The following is a 22,500-nucleotide window of genomic DNA, read 5'->3' on the forward strand; positions in this document are numbered from 1 at the left end:
GGGAGCCGCTCGGAGCCCCTCGGAAGGAGCCGCTCGGGGCAGGGGGGAGCCGCTCGGAGCCCCTCGGAAGGAGCCGCTCAGAGCAGGGGGGAGCCGCTCGGGGCCGCTCGGGGCAGGGGGGAGCCGCTCGGAGCCGCTCAGAGCCGGGGGGAGCCGCTCGGAAGGAGCCGCGGGGAGCCGCTCGGGGCCGCGGGGAGCCGCTCAGAGCCGGGGGGAGCCGCTCGGAGCCCCTCGGAAGGAGCCGCTCAGAGCAGGGAGTCGTCGGTGCAGCCTCCCTCCAGGCCGTAGCGGAACTCCTGCAGGTTGGAGACGCCGTAGAAGTGCACAAAGGCTGCGGCCACCACCAGCACGTGGAAGATCTGATGGGACTGGAACTGCAGGCAGCACACAAAGGCTTCCTCAGCGCCGGCCCCCAGGGCAGCAGCAGCAGCGCAGCACAACGACAGAACAACGCAAGAGGCTGAACCTCCCTCCCGGGGGGCAGGCAGGGGCAGGGCTGAGGTGGCCCTGGGCAGCCTGCAGCCAGAGTGCAGAGCTGAGCAGCTTGGGAAAGACCTCCGAGAGCATCAAGAGTCCAACCCAGCACCTCCTGAGCAACCCAACCATGGCTCCAAGGGCCTCAGCCAGACTCTTCCTAAGCACCTCCAGGGATGGGGACTCCACCACCTCCCTGGGCAGCACAGCCCCAGGGCCAATCTCTCTGGCTGGGAAGAACTTTCTCCTCCCCTCCAGCCTAATCCTCCCCTGGCACAGCTTGAGGCTGTGTCCTCTTGTTCTGGTGCTGGGTGCCTGGGAGAAGAGCCCAACCCCCACCTGGCTCCAACCTCCCTGCAGGCAGTTGCAGAGAGCAAGAAGGTCTCCCCTGAGCCTCCTCTCCTGCAGGCTAAGCAACCCCAGCTCCCTCAGCCTCTCCTCCCAGGGCTGTGCCCCAGACCCCTCCCCAGCTTTGTTGCCCTTCTCTGGACACCTTCCAGCAGCTCAACCTCTTTCCTGACCTGAGGAGCCCAGAGCTGGCCACAGGACTCCAGCTGTGGCCTCAGCAGTGCTGAGCACAGGGCAGGATGAGCTCCCTGCTGCTGCTGGCCACACTCTGCCTGCTGCAGGCCAGGCTGCCCTTGGCCTTCTTGGCCCCCTGGGCACACTGCTGGCTCCTGTTCAGCTGCTGTCCCCCACTCCCCCCAGGTCCCTCTCTGCCTGGCTGCTCTCAGCCACTCTGCCCCCAGCCTGTGGCACTGCCTGGGGTTGCTGTGGCCAAAGTGCAGCCCCTGGCACTTGCTGAATGCCATCCTGTTGGCCTCTGCCCAGCCTGTCCAGGTCTCTCTGCAGAGCTCTCCTATACTTCCACCTCCTCCTCTTCCTCACTGCTGCTGTGTTTTGCACCCTGGACTTTCTCCTGCCCTGGCTGCCAGCAGGGCCCAGCAGGACAGCCTGAGCCCTTTGCTCCTCAGCTCACAGCACTGCAGGATGTGAGGAGTCACAGCAGGGTCACCCAGGGCAGGTCACCCAGGGACACATCCAGGCAGGGCTGGGAAGGCTCCAGGGAAGGAGACTCCACAACCCCCCTGGGCAGCCTGCTCCAGGCCTCTGGGAGCCTCTTCCTGCTGAGCTGGAGCCTCCTGTGCTGCAGTTTCCATCCCCTGCCCCTTGGCCTATCCCAGGGAGCAGCTGAGCAGAGCCTGGCCTTGGCCCCTCCTGACCCCCAGCTATTGATAGCCATTGATCAGATCCCTCTCAGGCCTCTCCTCTCCACACTAACCACCCCCAGGGCTCTCAGCCTCTCCTCCCCAAGCAGTGCTGCATTCCCTTCAGCATCCCTGGAGCCCTCCCTTGGGCTCTCTGCAGCAGATCTCTGTCCCTCCTGAGCTGGGGAGCCCAGAGCTGGATGCAATATTCCAGGTGGGACCTCAGTAGGGCAGAGCTGAGAGCTCAGCAGCCTGCCAGGCCCTTGCCCAGCCCCCTGGCAGCCCCCTGCCTGCTCCCTACCCAGCCCCCTGCCCAGCCCTCATCCTTGCTCCCTACCCAGCCCCCTGCCAGGCACACTGCCTGCTCCCTACCCAGCCCCCTGCTAGTTCCATGCTGGACCCCTGCCACCTCCATGCCCAGCCCCCTGCCCAGCCCTCTGCCAGGCACACTGCCTGCTCCCTGCTCAGCCCATTGCTGGCTCCCTGCTCAGCCCCATGCCGGCCCCTTCCCCACCCTCTGCCGGCCCCTTGCCCACCCCCAGCCCCGCCCCCAGCTCACCTCCCCTCGCCCCGCCCCCTGCCCCGCCCCCTGCCCCGCCCACTCACCCAGATGTCGAACTTGCCGGGGAAGAAGCGCTCGGGGACGCGGGCGGCGTAGAGCGCGGCGCCGGTGATGTACATCACGGCCATCAGGAAGAACCAACCCATCTGCCCCACCGTGGTGGCCTTCACGAAGCCCTCAGCCATGGTGAAGTGCATGGTGGGCACCACCCCGCTCAGCCCCAGCCCCAGGAACACCCCTGGGGGGGGACAGAGGGGGCAGGGAAGCCCTGGGGCAGGGCTGCAGGGACCCCGGGGCGCCCCCGGCCCCAGCCTGGCAGCTGCAGCTCCTCCCCAGGGCAGGGCACAGGCCCTGCGGGGGGCTGGCAGCTCCCCCCTGCCCCCTGCCCCCCTGAGGGCGTGGGACAGAGATGAAGCAGGTTGGGAAAGACCTCAGAGAGCATCAAGAGTCCAACCCAGCCCCCAGCCCCTCCTGATCAGCTCAACCCTGGCTCCAAGGGCCTCAGCCAGGCTCCTCCTAAACCCCTCCAGGGCTGGGGGCTCCACCACCCCCCTGGGCAGCACAGCCCCAGGGCCAATCTCTCTGGCTGGGAAGAACTTCCTCCCCTCCAGCCTAACCCTCCCCTGGCACAGCTGGAGACTGTGTCCTCTTGTTCTGCTGCTGGGTGCCTGGGAGAAGACACCAGGGGGCAGGGGCAGACCTGGCCAGCTGAGAGCAGCCTGGCACTGGGGGGGGAAGAAAGAGCCCTGGGGGGTTGGGGGTACCCTCAGGTGGGGGGAAGGGAAGTGCTGGGAAGCCTCTGGGGGTGAGGCTCTGGGGGTGCTGGGAGGCCTCTGGGGGTGCTGGGAGAGGCTCTGGGGGTGAGGCTCTGGGGGTGCTGGGAGGCCTCTGGGGGTGAGGCTCTGGGGGTGCTGGGAGGCCTCTGGGGGTGCTGGGAGAGGCTCTGGGGGTGAGGCTCTGGGGGTGAGGCTCTGGGGGTGCTGGGAGGCCTCTGGGGGTGAGGCTCTGGGGGTGCTGGGAGGCCTCTGGGGGTGAGGCTCTGGGGGTGCTGGGAGGGCTCTGGGAGGCCTTTGGGGGTGCTGGGAGGCCTCTGGGGGTGAGGCTCTAGGGGTGCTGGGAGAGGCTCTGGGAGGCCTTTGGGGGTGCTGGAAGGCCTCTGGGGGTGCTGGGAGGCCTCTGGGGGTGAGGCTCTAGGGGTGCTGGGAGGCCTCTGGGAGGCCTTTGGGGGTGCTGGGAGGCCTCTGGGGATGAGGCTCTGGGGGTGCTGGGAGGCCTCTGGGGGTGAGGCTCTAGGGGTGCTGGGAGGCCTCTGGGGGTGCTGGGAGGCCTCTGGGGGTGCTGGGAGGCCTCTGGGGGTGAGGCTCTGGGGGTGCTGGGAGGCCTCTGGGGGTGAGGCTCTGGGGGTGCTGGGAGGCCTCTGGGGGTGAGACTCTAGGGGTGCTGGGAGGCCTCTGGGGGTGAGGCTCTGGGGGTGCTGGGAGGCCTCTGGGGGTGAGACTCTGGGGGTGCTGGGAGGCCTCTGCCTGCTTTGGGATCTCTTTGCCCCTCTGCTTTGCAGCTTCCCCTGCACACCAACTGCTTTCCCAGCTGAGCTTTCCCTCACTCTCCAACCCACCTGTGTGGGAATCATCCTCCTGTCCCTCTCTCAGGGGCAGCAGAGGATCTGCCTGGCCTCAAACCAGCACCCCCCAGCACCCCCCCACAGTGAACCCTTCCCCAGCTGCCCCCCTGGAGCCCTCCCAGGCTGCCTGCTGGGGTGGGGGCAGGGAGCTCCTACCTGCTCTTGTCTGCCTGTGCTTGGGGGTGGCAAACCTGTCCCACTGGGCCACGATGATGGCAGAGATGCCCAGCACACAGACAATGGAGAGGTAGATGAGCCTGGGCTGTGGGGAGCAGTAGAAGGAGTAGTAGAGCCAGGGCACAAAGCTGCCCATGATCAGCAGTGCAATTCCTGAATAGTCCAACCTGCAGCAAGGAGTCACAGGGTCACAGGGGAGCCCCCAGAGCCACCCCCAGGCTCCTGGCGAGCAGCCTGGCACTGCCCTCCGGCCTGGGCACCAGGACAGCACCAGGACCACCCAGGACCAGGACCAGAACCAGGACCAGGACTAGAACCAGGACCAGGACTAGGACCAGAACCAGGACCAGGACTAGGACCAGAACCAGAACCAGGACCAGGACAAGAACCAGGACTAGAACAAGAACCAAGACCAGGACCAGGACTAGGACCAGAACCAGGACTAGGACTAGGACCAGAACCAGGACCAGGACTAGAACAAGAACCAGGACCAGGACTAGGACCAGAACCAGGACTAGGACTAGGACCAGAACCAGGACCAGGACTAGGACCAGAACCAGGACCAGGACTAGGACCAGAACAAGAACCAAGACCAGGACTAGGACCAGAACCAGGACCAGGACTAGAACAAGAACCAGGACCAGGACTAGGACCAGAACCAGGACCAGGACTAGGACCAGAACCAAGACCAGGACTAGGACCAGAACCAGGACCAGGACTAGAACAAGAACCAGAACCAGGACCAGGACTAGAACAAGAACCAGGACTAGGACCAGAACCAGGACCAGGACTAGGACCAGAACCAGGACCAGGACTAGGACCAGAACCAGGACTAGAACAAGAACCAAGACCAGGACTAGGACCAGAACCAGGACCAGGACTAGAACAAGAACCAGAACCAGGACTAGGACTAGGACCAGAACCAGGACCAACCAGGACCAGGCCCAGGACCACCCAGGCCCAGCCCAGCCTGTCCTGCAGGCCCCAGGGCAGCACTGCCCAGCAGGCAAGGTTTTGGCCTTCCTGCCCCACCTGAGGGTGCTGAAGCTGCTGGATCCCAGCTGCTGGATCCAGGCCCAGGGCAGAGCCCTGCAGGCCCCAGCTGTGGCTCCCCCTCAGCTCCAGGCTGGATTTGGTGCTCCCTACCCAAGCCCCTGGCAGGGCAGCAGCACCCAGGGGGCAGTGCTGGGAGCAGCCAAAGCCTCCTGCAGGACCTCCAAGGCTCTGCCCTGTGCTGACTCACTTGGAAAACGTCCTGGAGACCTTCTCTGAGTGGCAGTAGACAGTGTGGAAGAGCCAGGAGAAGCTGAGGCACAGCACTGCTCCCAGGAAGAACATCCCAAAGACCACCTTCTCCTGCAGGGGGGCCATGAAGTACATGTTGGGGCGCAGCATGGTCAGGATGCCCAAGCACAGGAACAGAACAAAGCCTGGCAGGAACACAAAGGGCAGGGTGAGGCAGCAGCAGGGCCCAGGGAGGCCTCCAGAGCAGCCCTCAGTGCCCCAAGGAAGCTGGGGGCAGAGCCTTGAGCAGCTGCTGCCACCAGCTGCCCTCACCCTGGAGGCACCCAGCAGCTCCTCCCCACTCAGGCCTGGGTTATCCACACACCCCCCCAGCACTGAGCCTCCACAAGACCTCACTGTGTGCAGCCCTGGAGGCCTCAGCACAGACAGGGAGCTGGGGGAGCAGGGCCAGAGGAGGCCACAGCAGTGCTGGCAGGGCTGGAAGCCCTCTGCTGGGGCTGAGAGGGTTGGGGTTGTGCAGCCTGCAGAGGAGAAGGCTCCAGGGAGAGCTCCTGGTGGCCTTGCAGTGCTGAAAGGAGCCTGGGAGAAAGCTGGGGACAGAGTTTAGAGCAGGGCCTGAGGTGCCAGGCCAAGGGGAGATGGTTTGGAGCTAAAAGAGGCAGATTGAGAGTGGAGAGAAGGAGAAATGTTTGGTGCTGAGGGTGGGGAGAGCCTGTGCCAGGCTGCCCAGAGAGCTGGGAGCTGCCCCAGGGCTGGCACCAGTGCAGGGCAGGTTGTGTGGGGCTGGGAGCAGCCTGCTGGGGCTGGCCCTGGGGGCTGCAGGGCTTGGGCTGGAGCAGCTCTGAAGGTCTCTTCCCACCCAAGCCAGGCTGGGACTGGAGGCTCCTGTGGCTGGCTCCAGCGGCAGCCCAAGCCTGGCTCTGCTCTGCCCGGGACAGATCCTGCTCACAGGTGCTGAGCTGCACCCAGGGCTGGGCTGGCAGTGGGCTGCAAGCACAGAGCAGTGGTGCTGGGGCCAGGGAGAGGGCTCAGAGCCAGCCCTGCTTGCAGCACAGGCCCCTCTGAGGCTCTCCTGCTCTGCCCAGGACCCTTCCCTGTGTCCCACTCGGCCAAGCCTCCAGCAGTGGCTGAGCTCAGCCCCTCCTGCTGCAAGGCCCTGTCCTGCTCCCAGCCCAGCACCTCTGGGGCACCTCAGCACCCAGGACACTCACTCCTCAAAGGGAGGCCCCAGAGACAGAGAGGGCCCAGGGCCAGCAGGTCCTGGAGTCCCCAACACAAAGGGAGATGAACTGCTGGGCAGGGCCAGAGGAGGCCTCAGAACCTCCCTGTGGGGCCAGGCTGGGAGGGCATCCAGGACCCTGTGCTCCAAGTGCCAGGCTGGGAGGGGATCCAGGATCCTGTGCTCCAAGTGCCAGGCTGGGAGGGCATCCAGGACCCTGTGCTCCAAGTGCCAGGCTGGGAGGGGATCCAGGACCCTGTGCTCCAAGTGCCAGGCTGGGAGGGGATCCAGGACCCTGTGCTCCAAGTGCCAGGCTGGGAGGGGATCCAGGATCCTGTGCTCCAAGTGCCAGGCTGGGAGGGGATCCAGGACCCTGTGCTCCAAGTGCCAGGCTGGGAGGGGATCCAGGACCCTGTGCTCCAAGTGCCAGGCTGGAAGGGGATCCAGGACCCTGTGCTCCAAGTGCCAGGCTGGGAGGGGATCCAGGATCCTGTGCTCCAAGTGCCAGGCTGGGAGGGCATCCAGGATCCTGTGCTCCAAGTGCCAGGCTGGGAGGGGATCCAGGACCCTGTGCTCCAAGTGCCAGGCTGAAGGGAAGGTCAGGCTGGGAGAGCTGGGCTGGAAAAGCCTTCTAAGGTCATGGAGTCCAACCATGAAGCCACCCCCAGCATGGCCACCAAAGCATGGCCATGGATTCTGCCCCTCTGCTCTGCTCAGCCCCCACCTGCAGCACTGCCTCCAGCTCTGGGGCCCCCAGCACAAGGAGGACCTGGAGCTGCTGGAGAGGCTCCAGAGGAGGCCACAGAGATGAGCAGAGGCTGCAGGACCTCCCCTGTGGGGCCAGGCTGGGAGAGCTGGGGCTGTGCAGCCTGGAGAAGGCTCCAGGGAGACCTCAGAGCAGCCTTGCAGGAGCTGAAGGGCTCCAGGAGAGCTGGGGAGGGACTTGGGCCAAGGGCTGGGAGGGACAGGAGGAGGAACAATGGCTTTGAGCTGGGAGAGGGGAGACTGAGAGTGGAGAGGAGGAAGAGATTGTGGAGAGTGAGGCTGGGGAGACTCTGGCACAGGCTGCCCAGGGAGGCTGTGGCTGTGCCCTGCCTGGAGGTGCTCAGGACCAGGCTGGATGAGGCCCTGAGCAAGCTGTGCTGGGGGGAGGTGTCCCTGGGCATGGCAGGGGGCTGGAGCTGGCTGAGCTCTGAGCTCCCTCCCAACCCAAGCCCTGCTGTGGGTCTCTGGCCCAAGGCCCCCCCTGGGCAGCCCCCAGCCCCCCTCACCCAGCAGATGTGTCCAGATGTTGCCAGTCTCGGTGTGGATGCGGAAGATGCTCCTGAAGCAGGCCCTGAAGGAGGGCATGGGAGGCCTGTGGCCGTGCAGCAGGTAATCATTGTCCTTCAGCCAGTCGGGCAGCACCTCGTAGGGGATCACTCTCCAGCGCCCTTCCCACACCTGCAACAGCCCAGGGCCTGCTGGGGACCCCCACAGCCCCCAGCCTGCTGCCCCCAGCCTGCTGCCCCTGGCCCCCAGCCTGCTGCCCCCAGCCCACAGCCAGCCCCCAGCCTGCTGCCCACAGCCTGCTGCCCCCAGCCCCCAGCCTGCTGCCCCCAGCCCACAGCCAGCCCCCAGCCTGCTGCCCCCAGCCCCCAGCCTGCTGCCCCCGGCCCCCAGCCTGCTGCCCCCAGACCCCAGCCTGCTGCCCCCAGACCCCAGCCTGCTGCCCCCAGCCAGTCTGCTGCCCCCAGCCAGTCTGCTGCCCCCAGCCAGTCTGCTGCTCCCAGCCCCCAGCCAGCCCCCAGCCTGCTGCCCCCAGCCTGCTGCCCCCAGCCCCCAGCCTGCTGCCCCCAGCCTGCTGCCAGCCCCCAGCCTGCTGCCCCCAGCCCCCAGCCTGCTGCCCCCAGCCCCCAGCCCCCAGCCTGCTGCCCCCAGCCCCCAGCCTGCTGCCCCCAGACCCCAGCCTGCTGCCCCCAGACCCCAGCCCACCCCCAGCCTGCTGCCCACCCCCCAGCAACCCAGAGCCTGCCTGGAGGGAGCCCAGCAGGAGCCTTCCCCACAGCCAGAGCTGCTTAGGGGGAGCAGGTTCAGCCTCCTTACCCCCTGGGAGCCCCTGAAGCCCTCTCACACTGCAGGGCTCCCAGGGGGGGCAGTTTGCAGCCTCCTTACCCCCTGGGAGCCCCTGAGGCCCTCTCACACTGCAGGGCTCCCAGGGGGGGCAGTTTGCAGCCTCAGCACCCCCTGGGAGCCCCTGAGGCCCTCTCACACTGCAGGCCTCCCCAGGGGGGGCAGTTTGCAGCCTCCTTACCCCCTGGGAGCCCCTGAGGCCCTCTCACACTGCAGGGCTCCCAGGGGGGGCAGTCTGCAGCCTCAGCCTGCCAGGGTGCTGGGCCAGCTCATTTCAGCTGCACCACCACCTGCAGAGCTTGGAGCAGGTGACCCCTGGGGTGCCTTCCAAGCTGCCCCTCTGGGATTCCATGTCCCCCCCCCCACAATGGAGCTGGAGATGATTTGCAGCCTCAGGTTTAAGCCTCCCAGACCCCAAGCAGCTGCTCCCTGCAGTGGGGAACTGCTCCCAGCTGGACTGGGGAAGAGGGAAAGGCACCAGGCTGGCCCTCAGCTGCTGTCACCCCCTGGCCAGGCCCCAGGTGAAGGCAGCACCGTGCCCAATGCTGCCAGGCCCCAGCAGAGGAAGGCAGAGGCCCTGGGGCTGCTCCACAGGGCACGAGGGGGCACAACCTCCACCCCCCAGCAGCGCTTCCCAGCTGCCAGCAGCCTCTTCCCACACCACTGCCAGGAGCAGGCCCAGGTGAGCAGAGCTGCAGGCAGCCCCCAGGGCTGCACCCCCCAGAGGCAGGTCCTGGCCCAAGCTTGGGGCAGCTGAGGCCTGGGGGTCCCCTGCAGGCCCCCCCTACCTTGTACACAAACTCTTCCATCTTCTCCATGGCGTGGTGAGCCTGCAGGGGCAGGGTCAGCACCCGGACCACCTCCTCCTCCTCCTCCCGGGCTGCTGGGCAGGGAGGGTCTTCAGTCTGGAGGGGGAAAGGGCTGGGAGGAAACCACTCCTGGCCTTGGGAGCAGGAGCAGCCTGCAGAGAGCAGCTGGGGCTTCACCCCTCCCCCCCCTAAGGGGCCAGGCAGGGCCTGCTGCTCGCTCTCCTGTCTCAGCCACCTCAGGCAGGCTAAGCCCAGCTCCCTCCCTGTTGAGAGGCAGTTACCAAGGGGAGCTTCCACCCTGCACCCAAGCCTGGAGCAGCCCCCAGGCCCAGGCAGGAATCCTGGCCTTGCAGCCCAGCCGCCAGCCCAGCAGGGAGCGCAGGCAGCACCTCCCGGGCTGGCAGCACTCTACCCACCCTGGCCCCCCTCAAGCCTCCCTCCCGTCAGGGGGCCCTGAACAGCTGGAACAGCTGGGTGGCAGCACGGCACATCTGGGCCGGCACCACTGCTCCACAGCTGCCGCAGCCGGGGGCCGTCTGGGGCCAGCCCAGGGCAGCCAGGCCGGCAGCCTCCAGGGAACGAAGCCTCTGCCAGCCTGCCCGAGCCGCCACAAAGCACAGCTGGGCCCCGAGGCCAGCCCGCGTCCCCCGAGACGCTCACGGGGTAACGGGCAAGCTCCCCCCGGTGATGCCCAGGGAGGGGAGGAGCGGAGCCGGGGCCCGCGGCAGGGGGGAAGGCAGACTCACGCTGGCCGAGCCGGCGGCCCCTGGGTCCCCCTTCTCCTCGAGGAGCGGCCCCAGCTCGGCCAGCTCCAGGTGCGCTCGGTCCCGGCCGGCGGCCGCCAGCGCGGTGCCCTGCCCGGCGGCGGAGGCCTTGCGGGACGCCATGGCGGCGGCGGCGCTGCTGCGGGCCGAGGGCGCCGGGGCAAGGTCCCTCCGCGTCCTTCTGCCGCCGCGCTGGGGAGGGAGGGAAAAAAAGTCACCGGGAAGCGGCGGCCGCGCGCCCTGCCCCGGGCCGGGCCCCGCCGGGGGGCTGCGACCCCGGGCCCGGGCGCGGCCTCTGCTCGGCGCACCGGCAGGGCCGAGGTCGCCGCCCAGGGACAGCGCCGCGCCCGGGCACCCCCGCCCCGGCACGGCCGGGCCCGGCCGCACTCACCGGCCGCTACATCTCGCGCAGGGCGGCGGCGGCGGCGGCGCCGGAAGCGACGGTGCGGGACCAGGCCGCTTCCGGTGCCCGAGGGCCCGCCCCGGGCCGCGGCGACGCCCCCCGGACGCAACAGCGGGAGCCGGCCGGGCCTCGCGTTCTGATTGGCCCAGCCTGCTGTCTGTCTGACTCTCTTCCCGCCCCGCCGCCTGGCGGCCGCTGCGATTGGGCAAGTCGCCCCCCGCCTGCCGCGCGGCGGCGCAGCTCCAGTCGGGTGCGAGGCTCTCTGGCTGCGCCCTCTGCTGCCCCCTGGCGGTGCGGCAGGGCTGTGCGCTGCGGGCGCCGCTCACGACGGTTCCCTGACGGCGGCGGCCGGCCCCGGGCGGGCTGCGGAGAGTCCGCAGGGGGCTTGGACCTGCGAGGCGAGGGCGAGTTCTGCATCTCCATTAGGCCTATGGTTGCAGTGACACAGCAGCACCCAGCCGCAGCTCTCTGCCTGTGCTGTCACCAGCCACAGGATCCAGAGCCCAGCGCGGTGCACGCTGGAAGAGAGCTCTGGAGCTCACCCAGCCCAGCCCCTGCCCCAGCAGGGCTCCCCCAGCAGAGCTTCCCCAGCCCCTGCCCCAGCAGGGCTCCCCCAGCAGCTTGCCCAGGGGCACAGTGCCCAGGGCGGGTTGGAAGCTCTCCACCCCAGCAGACTCCACAACCTCTCTGGGCAGCCTGCTCCAGGCTCCAGCAGCCTCACCCCAAACAACTTTCTCCTCCTGCTCAGCTCCAACCTCCTGCCTGCCACTCTCTGCCCCTTGGCCTGGCCCTGGCCAGCACTCAGCAGAGCCTGGCCCCAGCCTCTTGCCCCCCACAGCTCCTTTAGCTCTTGCTGAGCATTGCTCAGCTGCCCTCTGGGGCTGCTCTGCTGCAGGCTCTCAGCCCCAGGGCTCTCAGCTCCTGCCAGAGCTGCTCCAGGCCCCTCAGCAGCTTCCCAGCCTCCCCTGGGCTCTCTGCAGCACTTCTCTGTCCCTCCTGAGCTGGGGAGCCCAGAGCTGGCCCCAGGGCTGCAGCTGTGGCCTGGCTGGGGCAGAGCAGAGGGGCAGCAGAGCCTCCCCTGCCCTGCTGGCCACACTCTTCTCCATGCCCCCCAGGACCCCCTGCAGCTCCTTGGCCATGAGGGCTCCTTGCTGGCTCCTGGGGACCTTGCTGGCCCCCAGCACTCCCAGCTGCTGCTCCTTGGAGCTGCTCTCCCTGCTGGCTCCTAACTTGCAGTGTGAGACTCTGTCTGGGAGGCAGTGCCTCTGCCTGGCAGCATCCTGGCAGTGCCAGGGGCAGTGGTGCCCAGCTGACAGCCTCTGGCTTCCCCCCCCAGGGGTGGCCACCACCTACGTCCGCTACAAGCAAGTTTGTGCCTTGAGTGCAGACAGAGCCAGGATCCTGCAGCTGAACAAGCTTGGCCTCAGCCTGGGCTGGATGAGCTGCTTTGGGCTCTGCATCATTGCAAACTTCCAGGTGTGTGCTTTGCTGCTGCCAGCCTGCAGCTGGCCAGGCCCCAGGGCAGGGGGGGGAAGCTCTCTGAGCTCTCCTAGGATGGGAAGGTGCTGGAAGCAAACCCTCTGGGGGCAGAGCTGCAGTGTGTAGAGCCCCAGCGTGGCTCAGGTTGGAAGGGGTCTCAGAGGTCATAGTATCATAGTCAGGGTTGGAAGGGACCACAAGGATCATCTCATTCCAACCCCCCTGCCATGGGCAGGGACACCCCACACCAGATCAGCCTGGCCAGAGCCTCATCCAGCCTGGCCTTAAACACCTCCAGGGCTGGGGCCTCAACCCCCTCCCTGGACAACCCATGCCAGGGCTTCACCACTCTCATGGGGAAGAACTTCCTCCTCCCCTCCAGCCTGAATCTCCCCACCCCCAGCTTCATTCCATCCCCCCCAGTCCTATCACTGCCTGAGATCCTGAGCAGTCCCTCCCCAGCCTTCTTGCAGCCCCCTGCAGCTCCTGGAAGGCCACAATGAGGTCACCTCAGAGCCTTCTCCTCTCCAGCCCCAGCTCCTTCAGTCTGTGCTCACAGCAGAGCAGCTCCAGCCCTCTGCTCCTCCTCCTGGCCCTGCTCTGGACACCTTCCAGCCCCTCCAGATCCCTCTTGCAATAGGGGCTCCAGGTGGCAGTGCTCCAGGTGGGGTCTCCCCAGAGCTGAGCAGAGGGGGAGAATCATCTGCTCCAACCTCCCCCCCATGCCCAGGGACACCTCCCACCAGCACAGCTTGCTCAAGGCCTCATCCAGCCGGGTCCTGCTCTCCAGCAGCTCCCTCCTCAGCTGTGCTGCTGCAGGAGGTTGTTGCTGCCCAGGGTTCCCTTGCCCTGGGTGAGCTCTTGGTGGCCATCAGCCACCTCGGCACCAGCCTGCCCGCTCAAGTCCCTCAGGGGCTTCCCCAGGTGCTGGCAGCCCTGCAGAGCAAATGTCCCCAGCAATAATTGATGGCCAAGGTCGCCCTGGGCCTGTCGGGGCCGGCTCCTCTTTCCCTGCCCGGGGGTTTCATTACCTCCCCTAAGGAGCCCCCGGGGGCTGCCCTCCGCCCCTGCCCCCGCCGGGCACAGATCCTGTTCCCCATCAATCATTCATGGCCCAGCCCCTGGAAGGGCTTTCTTGGGACTGCTCAGCTGGGAAGTGCCAGTCCAGCCTCCTGCAGTGGCAGTGGTGCTGCCCCGGGGGGCAGCTCGGAGGCGCCTGGCACCCCCCCGGCCCCGCAGGGTGAGCGGTGGCACCGGGGGGGCGCGGGGCCGGGGGGCACACGGGGCTTGGGGGGAGCTCTGGAGGGGACATAGAGTCTGGGGGGGGACACAGCTGGGAGAGGGCACGGGTGGGGGGGACACAGGTATTGGGGGGACACGGGGTTTGGGGGGGACAAGGGGTTGGGGGGACATGGGGTTTGGGGGGCACAGGGTTTAGGGGGGACATGGGACTTGGGGGGCATGGGACTTGGGGGGACAGAGGGTTTAGGGGGGACATGGGGTTGGGGGGACACAGGGTTTGGGGGGACATAGGGTTTGGGGGGGACATGGGGTTTGGGGGCACAGGGTTTAGGGGGGACATGGGACTTGGGGGGGACATGGGGTTTGGGGGGACATGGGGTTTGAGGGGACATGGGACTTGGGGGGCACAGGGTTTGGGGGGGACATGGAGTTTGGGGGGACACGGGGTTTGGGGGACACGGGGTTTGGGGGGACATGGGACTCGGGGGGACACAGGGTTTGGGGGACACGGGGTTTGGGGGACACGGGGTTTGGGGGGACACAGGGTTTGGGGGGACATCGGACTTGGGGGGACACAGGGTTTGGGGGGGACATAGGGTTTGGGGGGCACAGAATTTGGAGGGGGCACAGGGCTTGGGTGAGCACAGGCTTTGGAGGGGACACAGGGTTTGGGGGGACATGAGGTTTGGGGGGCCATGGGGTTTGGAGAGGGCACAGGGTTTGGGGTCCATGGGGTTAGAGGCTGTCTGGGGGTGCAGCTGGACATAGTGGGGGGCAGGAGATGCTCTGGAGGTTTCGGGGGGGCTGTGTGCTGCGGGGGGACAGCACAGGGTGGACAACCTCATGGCCCAGCAGAGCCTGGGTGTCCAGGGCGGGATGGGGCTGGTGGTGGCCAGGGCTCTGCTCTCTCCTCTGCAGGGACAGAGGCTGCTGCTGTCCCCTCCCTGCTGTCCCCTCCCTGCTGTCCCCTCCCTGCTGTCCCCTCCCTGCTGTCCCCATGGCTGTCCTGAGCTGCATGAAGTACCTGATGTTCGTCTTCAACGTGCTGGTGTTTGTGAGTCCCCCTGGGCTCCCCTGGGTGCGGGCTGGAGGGGGCTCACCCCCAGGCTGGGACAGCTCCAGAGGTCCCTTCCGAGCCCTACCAGCCTGGGATCCATCCCCAGGCAGCTCCGGGGCTGGGCGGCTCCAGCCCTGGGGAGGAGACCCCGGCAGAGGTTAAGGGCGTCCCGGGCCCCGTGGGGTGGCTTGGGGTGGTCTCCCCAGGCTGTAACCACAGCGTGGCCCCCAGGCTGGGGGGATGTGCCTGGCAGCTCTGGGGCTCTGGGTGGCCGTGGACCCGGCCGGTTTCCAGGACATCGTGGCCGCCAAGCCGGTGCTGAGCGCCGCTGCCTACCTGCTGCTGGCCGTGGGCATCGCCCTGTCCCTGCTGGGCTTCCTGGGCTGCTGCGGGGCCCTGCGCCGGAGCCGGCCCCTGCTGCTGCTGGTGAGCCGGGCACGGGGCTGGGGGGCAGCGGCGGGGGGCTGCCTGCCTGCGGGGCTCGGGGGACGGAGGGGATGGAGGCTGCCGGGGGTGCGCAGAGAGGCGGTGCAGCCCCTGGGCGGTCAGGGTCGGACTGGATGTGGCCCTGCGCAGCCTGACCTGGCTGGAGGTGTCCCTGCGGACTGCGCGGGGGGACCTTGGAGGGTCCCTCCCAGCCTGATGCAAGCTGAGGTTCAACGTGGGGAGCCAGGGGGTGGAGAGGGTGTTGGGGGTGCAGGGATCAGGGTTGGGAGGTGTTGGGGTGCAGGGATCAGGGAGGGAGGTCTTGGGGGTGCAGGGACCGGGGAGGGAGGTGTTAGGGATGCAGGGATCAGGGAGGGAGGTGTTGGGAATGCAGGGATCAGGGAGGGAGGTGTTAGGGGTGCAGGGACCGGGGAGGGAGGTGTTGGGGGTGCAGGGATCAGTGTTGGGAGGTGCTGGGGGTGCAGGGATCAGGGAGGGAGGTGCTGGGGATGCAGGGATCGGGGTTGGGAGGTGCTGGGGGTGCAGGGATCAGGGAGGGAGGTGTTGGGGATGCAGGGATCAGGGTTGGGAGGTGTTGGGGGTGCAGGGACCGGGGAGGGAGGTGCTGGGGGTGCAGGGATCAGGGAGGGAGGTGTTGGGGATGCAGGGATCAGGGTTGGGAGGTGTTGGGGGTGCAGGGATCAGGGAGGGAGGTGTTGGGGATGCAGGGATCAGGGAGAGAGGTGTTGGGGGTGCAGGGATCAGGGAGGGAGGTGCTGGGGCTGCAGGGACCGGGGTGGGAGGTGCTGGGGGTGCAGGGATCAGGGAGGGAGGTGTTGGGGCTGCAGGGACCGGGGTGGGAGGTGCTGGGGATGCAGGGACCAGGGAGGGAGGTGCTGGGGCTGCAGGGATCAGGGAGGGAGGTGCTGGGGGTGCAGGGATCAGGGAGGGAGGTGTTGGGGCTGCAGGGATCAGGGAGGGAGGTGCTGGGGGTGCAGGGATCAGGGAGGGAGGTGCTGGGGATGCAGGGATCAGGGAGGGAGGTGCTGGGGGTGCAGGGATCAGGGTTGGGAGGTGCTGGGAATGCAGGGATCAGGGAGGAGGTGTTGGGGGTGCAGGGATCAGGGAGGGAGGTGTTGGGGGTGCAGGGATCAGGGAGGGAGGTGTTGGGGGTGCAGGGATCAGGGAGGGAGGTGTTGGGGGTGCAGGGATCAGGGTTGGGAAGTGTTGGGGATGCAGGGATCAGGGTTGGGAGGTGTTGGGAATGCAGGGATCAGGGTTGGGAGGTGTTGGGAATGCAGGGATCAGGGTTGGGAGGTGTTGGGGATGCAGGGATCAGGGTTGGGAGGTGCTGGGGATGCAGGGATCAGGGAGGGAGGTGCTGGGGATGCAGGGATCAGGGAGGGAGGTGTTGGGGGTGCAGGGATCAGGGTGGGTATGTACTGTGGGCACAGGATGCTGGGGCATGTGGGGTGTCCCTGGAGGGGCCAGCAGCAGTTCCTGGCCCTGGGGGCTCTCGGTGCTCCCCCATCCCGTGCCCAGCTCCGGAGTCCTGCAGCTGAGAGCCCAGAGGATGTGATGAAGCTTTTCCCCCGGCTGGGGAGGGCTCCAAACCTCTTCCCCAGCCCCAGCACCCCAATGCCTTTGGCATGCCAGCCCCTGGCAGCCTGTGCCCGGCTCCGAGCCTCTGCCCTGCAGCCCAGGTGCTCGGGGAGGTGCCAGCTGTGCCCAGCGGGGGCCCTGCTCTCGGGGGCACAGGCAGGGCTGGCAGCAGAGGAAGGAGGAAGAGTCAGAGCGAGCTGCCTGCAGGGCTGGGCTCTGACTCCTCCCTGCCTCCAGTTCTTCATCCTGGTCAGCCTGGTCTTCGTCACGCAGCTCGTGGGGGCTCTGCTCTTCCTGGGGCACTGGAGGAAGGTACCGGCCCTGCCCCCTGCCCCTGCCCCTGCCCCCTGCCCGGGCAGCCTCTCTCCTCCCTCCCTGCCGGGGGGCAGGGTCCTGAGGCCCCCGGGGCACTGGAGCCGGTTTGGGGATGTCCTTTCCCACCCTCATCTTCATCACCAGCAAGCTGATGCAGGGCTGAAGCTGGGTGGGTCGGTGCCAGGGGTGGGTCTGTGCCATGCGTGGGTCGGTGCCACGGGGGGGTAGGTGCCAGGGGTGGATCTGTGCCACAGGTGGGTAGGGGCCATGGGTGGGTCCCTGCCACGGTGGGCCTGTGTCATGGTTGTGTAGGTGCCACAGGTGGGTTGGTGCCATGGGTGGGTCGGTGCCACAGGGGTGTCTGTGGTACAGGTGGGTCCGTGCCACGGGTGGGTCTCTACCATGGGTGGGTCGGTGCCACGGGTGGGTCGGTGCCACGGGTGGGTCGGTGCCACAGAGGGGGTAGGTGCCACGGTTGTGTAGGTGCCACAGGTGGGCTGGTGCCATGGGTGGGTCGGTGCCACAGGTGGGTCTCTACCACGGGTGGGTTGGTGCCATGGGTGGGTCGGTGCCACGGGTGGGTCGGTGCCACAGAGGGGGTAGGTGCCACGGTTGTGTAGGTGCCACAGGTGGGCTGGTGCCATGGGTGGGTCGGTGCCACAGGTGGGTCTCTACCACGGGTGGGTTGGTGCCATGGGTGGGTCGGTGCCACGGGTGGGTCGGTGCCACAGAGGGGGTAGGTGCCATGGTTGTGTAGGTGCCACGGGTGGGTCCGTGCCACGGGTGGGTCCCCACATCCCCTCCAAGGGAGCTGGTGCCCCGGGCAGTGTGGTGCTGGGTTGAGGGGCGGTCAGGGTGGGTGCCAAGCCCCCAGGGCCCTGTTCCTGGCCCCCCAGAGCTCAGAGCTGGCTCTGCTCCTGCAGATGCAGCCAGAGGTGTTCCTGGCCGAGCTGAGGAGCAACTACCACGGGGATGAGGCTGCTGAGGTCTTCTCCACAGCCTGGAACACCCTCATGGTCACAGTGAGCAGCCAGGGGGCTCCTGGGGGGCTGAAGCACCTAAAGGGCCTGCAGGGGTGACCCCCACTGAGGGGAGGGCTTGCGGAGCCCAGCCAGGCACAGAGCCCACCCCCCGCGGAGCTGCTCCCCAGACAACCCCCCGGGGGCTGGCGGCGCCTCCACGGCCCTTGCCTTCCCTTCCAGTTCTCCTGCTGCGGGGTTCTGGGGCCCGAGGACTTCGGGAACGGTTCCCTCTTCCAGCAGCTGCAGCCGGGGCTGCCCTGGCCGCGGGCGTGCTGCGCCCGGGAGGGGCCGCTGCAGGCAGGGCAGCTGCGGGGCTGGCAGCAGTGCCGGGAGCGGAGCCCCGGCTACATCCACGAGCAGGTAGGACAGGACCCTGCCCTGCCCCCGGTGTGTGGCCCCTGCCCCCCTCTGCCCCTCCAGGCTCAGGGCAGCCTCTGAGCAGCAGGGGCAGGAGCCTGGGATGCTGCCCGGGGGCTCCTGCAGCCCAGCCCCGGGGGCTCCTGCTGCCCAGCCCCGGGGGCTCCTGCAGCCCTGGGCTCCTGCAGCCCAGCCCCGGGGGCTCCTGCAGCCCAGCCCCGGGGGCTCCTGCTGCCCAGCCCCGGGGGCTCCTGCTGCCCAGCCCCGGGGGCTCCTGCAGTCCTGGGCTCCTGCAGCCCAGCGCCGGGGGCTCCTGCAGCCCTGGGCTCCTGCTGCCCAGCCCGGGGGCTCCTGCAGCCCAGCCCAGGGGAGCAGGAGAGAGCCTCTCTGCCCTCTCTATCCCCCCAGGGCTGCTTCTCATCGTGGTGCCCCAACCCCAATCTCCCCCCCCCCGAGCTCCCTGCAGCCGTGGGGAGCAGCAGAGAGCCTCTCTGTCCCCCCAGGGCTGCTTCTCATCGTGGTGCCCCAACCCCAATCTCCCCCCCCCCCGAGCTCCCTGCAGCCGTGGGGAGCAGGAGAGAGCCTCTCTGCCCTCTCTGTCCCCCCAGGGCTGCTTCTCCACCTTTGGCAGGACCCTGCAGGGGTACATCTCTGTCCCTGGCACCTGCAGCTTGGCTGTGCTGGGCATCGAGGTAGGGAAGGGGCTGGAGGGGACAGGGCAGGGACTGAAGGACCTCAGCCAGGCTCTTCATGGGCCAGGAGGCTGCCCTGTGGCTGAAGGGACCACAAAAGAGGGCAGGGGGCAATAGCTCCAGGCCCCAAGCTGAACACAGCACTCCAGGTGTGGCCTCAGCAGGGCTGAGCCCCAGGGGTCGAAGCTGGAGGTGCTGAGCAGCACAAGCAGTGCCCTGGCCCCAGGCAGGATCTGCCCCTGCTGTGCCAGCACAGAGCCCAGCAGCAGGCTGGCAGGGACCAGGCTTTGCCTGGGGGGGGCTGCTCCACAGGCCCAGGGCCCAGCAGCAACCTTCTCTGTGAGCTGGGGAGATGTGGATGGGGGTTGGTGGAGAGCTCGGTGCAGAGGGAACTGCTGGGGTGGGCACAGCTGGGGGGCAGTGGTCAACAGCTGGATGGGCAGAGAGGGATCAGTGCTGCCCCTCAGGGCTCTGGCCTGGCACCAGAGCTGGTCAGGATCCTCCCCAGGGGTCAAGTGGAGGCTGGGTTGGGCATCACCCCCAGACCTCTGCCATGGTGCCAGGCAGTCCCCATGCCCCTCCAGAGGCCATAGGCCTCTGGAGGGGCATGGGGACTGCCTGGCACCTGGCTGGAGGAGGGGATTGGAGGCTTTGTGCTCTTCCAGCAAGCAGCTGGAGGCTCTAACCTGCTGCCCCTCTCCTCCCCCTGCAGATCTTTGCCATGTTCTTTGCCTTCTGCCTCTACTACAACTTCGACTGAGCAGCAGCAGCTGCAGCAGAGGCCTCTGGAGAGAGCAGCAGGAGAGGACAGGACCCTGCCACCTGCCTTGGATCCCCCCCCAGGCAGGCAGGAGCTTGCCCAAGTCCTGTCCCTTCCCCAGCAGGAGCTTTTGGAATGCTTTGGGTTGGAAGAGACCTTCACAAATGATTAAGTCCAATTAAAGTCACCCAGCACTGCCAGCCCCAGGGCCCTCAGCACCACAGCTCCAGGGCTCTGAAACCCCCTCCGGGGCTGGGGGCTCCACCACTGCCCCCTGGGCAGCCTGGGCCAGGCCTGGGCAAGGCTCAAGGGGCAGAAATTGTTCCTCATGGCCAAGCTGAACCTGCCCTGGGGCAGCTTAAAGCCATTTCCTCTCTTCCTATCACTTGTTCCTGGGGAAAGCTCAACCCCCCCCTGGCTGCAGCCTCCTCTCAGGGAGCTGCAGAGAGCAATGAGGTCTCCCTCAGCCTCCTCTGCTCCAGGCTCAACCCCCCCAGCTCCCTCAGCTGCTCCTCCCCAGACCCTTCCCCAGCTCTGTTCCCTTCCCTGGCCCTGCTCCAGCCTCTCAATGTCCTTCCTGGGGTGAGGAGCCCAGAGCTGAACCCAGCACTCAAGCTGTGGCCTCCCCAGTGCCCAGCCCAGGGGCACCATCCCTGCCCTGCCCCTGCTGCCCACCCCACTGCTGCTCCAGGCCAGGCTGCTGCTGCCCTTCCTGCCCCCCTGAGCACCCCCTGGCTGCTCTCCAGCTGCTGGCACCCAGCACCCTCAGGGCCTTTCCCACCAGGCAGTTTGCAGCCTCTCTGCCCCCAGCCTGGAGCCCTCCTGGGGTTGTTGTGCCCCAAGTGCAGCCCCCAGCCCCTGGCCTTGGGGATCCTCATCCCATTGGCCTTGCACCCCAGCTTGGGCACCACCCTGGGAGAGCAAGAAAAACAAGGCAAGCCTCCTGCTGCCCAGGGAGCAGCCAGCTGGGGACACCTGTGGGTAGCAGTCCATGCACAGGGGCCTGGCACAGTCCCCTGCCCCCAGCAGCAGGAGCATGGCACCAGCTGAGGAGCTGCCCCAAGCTGGGGGCTCCCTGCAGCCTCCAGGGCTGTTCCAAGCCCTGTGACCCTCAGTCCAGGTCCCTGAAGCCCCACAAAGCCTCTGGGGTCACCCCAAACCCAGTGCCCCCTGGCCCCACAGGCCTGCTCTGGGCCCAGGGCTCTGCAGCCCCCCATGGTCAGTGAGGTCCCATGGAGCCTAGGGCCCCACACAGCCCCAGGATGAGCCCAAGCCAGGGTGCCCCAGGCTGGAGGGGGTCCCCATCCCATCCCTTCCAGTGGTGACATCTCCTGCAGCACTGTTGACCAACCCCCCCAGATCCTTTCCCCCCAGGCAGCTCCCAGCCCCTCTGCCCCAGCCTGGACCTTGCTGGGGTGGTTGTGACCCAAGTCAGGACCTGGCACTAAGGAGAGGTGAGGGTGGGCCTGGATCCCTCTTGCAGCAGGGACAGGACAAAGGCTAAAGCCCTCCCAGGCAGCTCTTCAGAGCAGGAGGCTGCACTGCCCTTGGCCTTCACAGGAGGAAGGAGCTCTGGTGACCAGAGTCCTGCCCCTGTCACCACCACTTCCTCCTGATGCTTCTCTTGTCCTGTTCATCACCTCCCTGACCTCCCCTGCTCCTCCACAGCCATCCTGCTCCCAGCCTCCAGGCATCTCCTGGGCCTTCCCTCATCCCTCTCTGCTGCTGCTTTCCAACAGCCACCTCAGAATCCCAGAGCCATTCAGGTTGGAAGAGAGCCTCAGGATCACCCAGGCCACCCCAGAACCCTGCCCTGCAGGGCTCAGCCCTCAGCCCAAGCCCCACATCCAAACCACCTTTAGACACCTCCAGGCTTGGGGGCTCCACCACCTCCCTGGGCAGCTCATTCCAAGCCCTGACCTCTCTTTTCCCTACTCTCCACTCCAAACCTCCCCAGGGGCAGCTTGAGGCTGTTCCCTCTTGCTCTGTCCCTGATGACCTTGAGAAGAGAGCAGCAGCAACCTCCCCACAAGCTCCTTCAGGGAGCTGTAGGCAGCCAGGAGGTCTCCCCTCAGCCTCCTCTGTTTCACACTATCCATCCCCAGCTCCCTCAGTTGCTCCTCAGCAGATTCATTCCCCAGGCCCTTCCCCTTCCCTGCCCTGCTCTGCCCTGGCTCCAGCACCTCCACAGCTCTCTGGTGCTGAGGTGCCCAGACCTGGCCACAGCACTGCAGGTGTGGCCTCCCCAGAGCTGAGCCCCAGGGGACAATCCCTGCCCTGCTCCTCTGGACACAGCACTGCTGATCCCAGCCAGGAGGCCACTGGCTTTGTGCAGGCAGACCTGGCAGCTCCAAGGTGTGCTGGCACCTGAGGAGCCCTGCTGGTGCTGTGGCCCAAAGCAGAACAGCAGAGGCAGGAGCTGAGACCAGCTGGGAAGTCAGATTTGATTTGGAGGCACAGCCCAGGTCCCCAGGCTGGACTCCCCCTCCCCAGGCTGGACTCCCCCTCCCCAGGCTGGACTCCCCCTCCCCAGGCTGGACTGCCCTCCCCACCAGGCTGCTCCAGAGCCAGAGGTTTAACTGCTTGAATGACTTCTCCTTCCACAGCCCTGCTGGGCCAATGGAGCCTGTGCTAGAGAAGGATTTCCACAAGCTGCCCCAGGTGTGGCTGTGGCTCAGCTTCTGCTCTCAGCTGGCCCTGAGGCATGGGCAGTAAACCAGAAAGTGACCCCCTGGGAATCAAGCAGGTTGGAAATGGCCTCAGAGCTCAGCAAGTCCAAGCTGTCCCCCAGCACCCCCTGGCAACCAAACCCTGGCTCCAAGGGCCACATCCAAGCCCCTCCTGAGCACCTCCAGGCATGAGGACTCCACCACCTCCCTGGGCAGCACATCCCCAGGGCCAATCTCTCTGGCTGGGAAGAATTTCTTCCTCCCCTCCAGCCTAAACCTCCCCTG

General features: G+C 67.2%; 2 protein-coding genes across 2 annotated transcripts; one reads left to right on the forward strand and one right to left on the reverse strand.

Moving 5' to 3' along the window:
- Positions 1 to 221: 221 nt before the first annotated feature.
- On the reverse strand, positions 222 to 10,696 carry ADIPOR1 (adiponectin receptor 1). The gene is made up of 8 exons (XM_054176411.1): positions 10,583 to 10,696; positions 10,174 to 10,383; positions 9,407 to 9,523; positions 7,778 to 7,949; positions 5,286 to 5,472; positions 4,022 to 4,209; positions 2,289 to 2,482; positions 222 to 374 (listed from the first exon to the last, which is right to left on the reverse strand). The coding sequence occupies exons 2-8, from the start codon at positions 10,312 to 10,314 to the stop codon at positions 246 to 248; spliced, it is 1,128 nt and encodes a 375-aa protein (XP_054032386.1). The 5' UTR covers positions 10,315 to 10,383; positions 10,583 to 10,696; the 3' UTR covers positions 222 to 245.
- A 3,616-nt stretch (positions 10,697 to 14,312) lies between these two features.
- Positions 14,313 to 19,546, forward strand: LOC128898896 (tetraspanin-18-like). Its single transcript, XM_054176307.1, has 7 exons — positions 14,313 to 14,369; positions 14,604 to 14,798; positions 16,638 to 16,712; positions 17,612 to 17,737; positions 17,918 to 18,097; positions 18,703 to 18,786; positions 19,499 to 19,546. Exons 1-7 carry the CDS (start codon positions 14,313 to 14,315, stop codon positions 19,544 to 19,546), a joined length of 765 nt encoding a protein of 254 aa, XP_054032282.1.
- The last annotated feature ends 2,954 nt before the right edge of the window (positions 19,547 to 22,500 follow it).

Source organism: Dryobates pubescens, chromosome 35 (genome assembly GCF_014839835.1).
Source record: "Dryobates pubescens isolate bDryPub1 chromosome 35, bDryPub1.pri, whole genome shotgun sequence".
NCBI classification, from domain to species: domain Eukaryota; kingdom Metazoa; phylum Chordata; class Aves; order Piciformes; family Picidae; genus Dryobates; species Dryobates pubescens.